Below are 4885 nucleotides of genomic sequence, written 5' to 3'. Positions count from 1 at the left end.
TTTCTTTGTCAGGTTTGTTAGTGAAAGTTTATCAGCTTCTGGTCAAAGAGAATCATTAGAATTAAGGTATAGTATCTTGTGTGGTTCAATAAAATAAACCTTTGTTTGTTTTGTTTGTTGTTTTAAAGAATTTATATTTGACTTTTCTGGTTTTGCTTGTCTAGTGACTTGAAAGAAAAATGTGGTGAAATTGCAGAGCACAGTGAATCTGTCTGTGAAGATCCATCTGAAAACAATAGGTGGAGTATTCATACAACTTTAGTTTTCTTTGGTAATTTGGTGAAGCTTTATGTGCTAAACTTCCATATGTATTTTGAACAGTATTCCTCATGAAGAGGAAACAATTTCAACTAACAAAACAACAGAGCTGGCAGACAATGCAGAGGCTGAAACCTGTGTTGAAAGGTTTGTTTTTTATTATGGAAATTGTTATTATCAATCTTTATAACAACGTGTTTCATTCAAGCTTTACTTTTAGGTTGGAACTGGAAACAAATATTCAACATGCAACGGGGTCGTCTGCAGTTGAAGAACAGTCCGCTGGTGAAGATAGCAGGTAAGGTGATGGCTTCAAAGTGTCCACAATGACAAAAATTACTTTTCTTCCAAGTCATTTAATGAAATAATTGAATTTCAGGTCTGAGTCTAGTTCCAGTAAACCTGAGAAATTGAGGTGCCAATATTGCTCAAAAAAATGCTCTTCAAGGAAAAGTCTAATTAGGCATGAACGATGTCACCCTTATGGCACAGCTGCTATGAAATGTAACCTTTGTTTGTAAGTGGAAACTGCTATTCAGCACTTTTGAATTAGAAGATTTTCTGAAAGTACATATTATTAAATAATTGACATTTTTACAGGGAAGTTGTTAAAAACTACAAAGCTCTAAAAGCACATAAGAAAAACCTAGGAAGTCAAGTATCATGCAGCACATGTGATCAAATGTGTCCAAATGAAATTTGCCTATCTTGTCATGTCAGAAACGTTCACAATAACTCTGTGTATGAAGTGTACACTATAGATGATGCCTCAAATGATGAAGGAGAGGAGGAAGGCAGTGAGAATTATGGATACTCTGTCTCTGTAAGGTATGTGTACAATCAAATGCATGTAGAAGCAAGTGGTTCTTATTTTATTTTCTCTAGTTAAACAGTGTAAAGTATAATGAATCATCCAAAACGTTTCAGTGATCCTGTGGCACCTCTACGTATTACTATCAAACAAGAAAAAGAGGAAGTCTATGAAAGACTAGCCTCACCATCCTATTCAGATTCGAACCCTCCAACACCTCCTACTCCTTCATTTCAAGTCCCTCCAACACCCTCACCCCCTGCCGTGTACGAATCCGAGCATTCTGATGAGGATGGGGGAGAGGAGGAGGAGGAAGATGAATATGAACCTTATGCTTCAGATGAGTCTGTTGGTGCTCGAAAGGGTAAAAAGTCAAAGCGAAAATCATTGCGATCTACTCGTAGGTCTTCTGCCAATAGCACTCGATATTCTTTATCAAGTGAGGAAAGTGATCATGACGAATCTGGAGACTTTAGTTATAGTCCTCAAAGCCTTTCTGAGAGTGATGAAGGTTCAGGTGATGCTGAGTGGGAACGTCCTGAAAATTTATCTGGCACTTCTAAACGCAAAACTCGTAAGAAAAATCAAATCAGTGATGATGACTCGGATGTAGATCCAGATTGGAGGAAGACCAAGGGTTCTTCCAGCAATAACAAAAAAAGAGGAAAACGTAAAAGAGGCCCTCTCAGTGACGATTCAGAAAATGATGTAAGTTGGGGAGTGGCTCAAAATTCTTCTCGCAGCGTTAAAAAGAAGTCATTGAAAAGAAAGGATATAAGCAGTGATGATGATTCAGATTATGATCCAGACTGGAATAGAGATGAAAGCGCCCCAAAAGTTATTAAAAAGAAGCCCTCAGGAAGAAGAGGGAGAAAGAAGAAATTACAAGTACAGTTTTTCCTACCCGCAATACCAGTGCCAAAGGTAAATCGACCGAGAGCAAAAGGAATTATTGGTCAAAAGGCTCAAGATGCAGCTGCTGCTTTAGCTCAAGCAGTTGAGGATATGGAGACAACAGTGCCTGAATTGAAGACAGTTATAAAACCTGTCCGCAGGTCTATTACTAAGGCATCATTGAAACGCTACAATGAGACCCTAGATGATGAGGATGATGAGTATGTTCTGGACGTAAAGCCAGAACCCAAAGATGTTGAAGACTCTCCTCAAAGTGTACAAAACCAAGTTCAGATCGATTCACAGGCTGAAATTCAAAGAACTGGAAATAATGAGTTTCCTAATGGAAACTCTCAGCCTCAGTCGGATACTTCTCAAACAGCTAAATCTTGGGAAGACGAAAAGGAAGAACAAGTAGTTATAAAAGCAGAACCATATGATTTCCAAGATGATGATCAAAGCACAGATCTATATTTCAGTAGGAAATTTTGTGAGAACAACACAATTTATGAAAATAGCAACAGTCCTACCGAAAAACCTGATTCTGAAGCTGGAGATATTTCTGATTCTAAAAAAGAGCTAAGATATGTTTGCAAAATGTGTGGTCGTGCACTGCAATATCGGTCACATCTTATTAGGCACTTACGCAGAGTTCATGATGGTGAAGGTGTTGAGGAAGTGATGCGTCGTATGATGAAATGTCGTTTCTGTGACAAACCATACACTAATGAGCTCAGCCTCATCAATCATGAAAAACTGCATGATGGTACTAGTAAAATGAAGTGTAATAAATGCGAGTAAGTAGATATTTACTCTCTTTCTCATTCAGTATTTACTTTTCTTGTTCAATGAGACAATGGCTGAATGCTTTGTGTGCTTCTTTATCATTATCTGTAAATGTAATAGTAAACCATCTTGTTTTAGGGAACGTTTTGATGACAAGAATGCACTTCGTAGACATCAACGAAAAACTCATTGGGAACATGCTCCAGTTGAATGTGAAATTTGTAAAAAGCAGTTGTCAGATAACACATGTCTTAAAGCACACATGAAACATATGCATGGAGCTGAGGAGAAAAAAGTTACAATTTTCACGTGTGAAACATGTGGTAGGAAGCTTCACACAAAAACTGCTTTCCAGGTAAATTTGTTTAAATCAAGTCATTTCAAAGCAAAAATCTTATCATTCTAATTTTGTATGATTGTTTTTTTCCCCTGTAGAATCATGTTGCAAGTAAATGTGGGACCAACTTGCTCTTCCCCTGTGAAACATGTGGAAAATCGTTTTCATTCAAAGGTTCACTTAAAGCTCACCAATTGCTTCATACTGGAGTTAAGAGCTTCTTGTGCAAGTAAGTATTAGTTCTTTTCTGATATATTTTCTATCCTTTTGAATATCAATTACAACTATTTTTATTTCTGTTTACACAGATTTTGTGGTAAATCTTTTCATCAGAAAGGAGAAATGAAAAGGCATGAGAGAAAACACACAGGGGAGAAACCTTTCATTTGTGAAGTATGTGGTCGAGCTTTTGCTTATCGAGAAAGCTTGTTGGGTCACAGTGCTGTACATACAGGTATTAAGCCTTTTCCATGCAAATCCTGTGGAATGCGGTTTTCTTGCTCTGGAAATCTTGTTAAACATAGACGTTCAAATAATTGTAAAGGATCTGGAAGCCAAACTGAAAATCCTGAACAGTCCACAGAAGTAGAAACGCCTCAGGAAGATAAAAATGGTAGCCAACCTTCAGCTGCAGTTGAAGGTATCAATGTTTTGTCAGGTACAGTGAAATTTTCTCAAGCCAGTAGCGCTTCAAGTGAGGGCCATATTTCATTGAACGAACCTAAAACATCGCCAACTGAAGGCTGTGCTATCAGGCAGGAAAATAACAATAAGCAGGTTATAGAGCATTCTATCACTATTACTCAGACTCAACCTCAGAATGTTCAAACAAATGTCGTCACTATCTCTCATATAACTCCCACCCAAATATCTAGTGTTATTAAGTCAACCCCAATAATACATGTAAAACCCACTTCTGCATTACAATCTCTTCCCAAAGAAACTAAGACCACAACTGATGGCACTCAGACCCATGGAAATTCAAGTAATGTGAGCAATCGCTCAGCTACCCAGTTTAATCAAATGCATATAGCTAATGAAAAGAATGTGACCCCTCAGAGTAATTTCAGCACAAGCCCCTATGTTGAAAATAGTTTTAGACAAGGAAATCAGGTTAATCCAAATGATAGACGCTTTGCTCAATTTAATATGGAAAACTATGCTGGAAGAACTGATCAGTACTTTGACCGTCAGTCTCTAGTCCGACATGAATTGGGTAGGCAGGTTATGCCAGTTGATAGGCAGCCCACTAGATTTTTGGATTGGACTGGCGGAGTTCAGTTTGCTGGCATAGACAGCAGAAATGTCATGCAGAGCTATCCGGCTGCTTCCATTCCACACACTGCTGGTTACCCAAATCTTCATTCTAGCCATCTAGGGAATTATGCAGCTGCTCACACGGCTAGCCATTCAAACACTCACGCTAGTGTGTACGGAGGTAATGGCATGATGCCTGGACCAGTGGGTTTCCCAGCATTCACTACTAATAATCAAATTGGGATGGGATACACAGCTAATAATATTCCTGCTCATTCGGTTACCCACTCAAATTCATATCCAGTGTCACATATGAGTCACCTTGAAGCTCTATTTGGTCACTTCACTCATCCAAGCGGCACTGTTAATAATAGTTTTCCTCGACTCTCATCTCATAATGTAGGTAATCCAGGTAATCCATCATTACCTGGAAACCATCGAGTGTGAACCATTTACAAAAGTAATGGTGGCTGTGTTAGTTAGTCATCACAGGTATACCATATTTTAGTTTTTAAATGGAAATACATACTATATTTATTGTT

General features: G+C 38.2%; 1 protein-coding gene across 1 annotated transcript; it reads left to right on the top strand.

The window, feature by feature from the left end:
* The first annotated feature begins 6 nt into the window (after nt 1–6).
* Nucleotides 7–4885, top strand: LOC113205393 (myoneurin). Its single transcript, XM_052269607.1, has 11 exons — nt 7–66; nt 165–239; nt 322–405; nt 479–556; nt 638–775; nt 859–1086; nt 1186–2760; nt 2888–3104; nt 3185–3315; nt 3395–3540; nt 3631–4885. The coding sequence occupies exons 5-11, from the start codon at nt 756–758 to the stop codon at nt 4788–4790; spliced, it is 3477 nt and encodes a 1158-aa protein (XP_052125567.1). The 5' UTR covers nt 7–66; nt 165–239; nt 322–405; nt 479–556; nt 638–755; the 3' UTR covers nt 4791–4885.

Source organism: Frankliniella occidentalis, unplaced genomic scaffold (genome assembly GCF_000697945.3).
Source record: "Frankliniella occidentalis isolate FOCC.00 unplaced genomic scaffold, Focc_3.1 Scaffold97, whole genome shotgun sequence".
In the NCBI taxonomy this organism is placed as follows: domain Eukaryota; kingdom Metazoa; phylum Arthropoda; class Insecta; order Thysanoptera; family Thripidae; genus Frankliniella; species Frankliniella occidentalis.
The sequence above is the reverse complement of the archived record's forward strand: the minus strand, read 5'-3'. Positions and strand labels throughout refer to the sequence as shown.

What these genes read in the sequence shown, in the direction of transcription:
- LOC113205393 (XM_052269607.1), top strand. Translation starts at nt 756, where the DNA reads ATGAAATGTAACCTTTGTTT. An exon ending in ATGAAATGTAACCTTTGTTT is followed by an intron (nt 776 to 858) that starts GTAAGTGGAAAC and finishes ACATTTTTACAG; the next exon opens with GGAAGTTGTTAAAAACTACA. An exon ending in ATGAAGTGTAATAAATGCGA is followed by an intron (nt 2,761 to 2,887) that starts GTAAGTAGATAT and finishes ATCTTGTTTTAG; the next exon opens with GGAACGTTTTGATGACAAGA.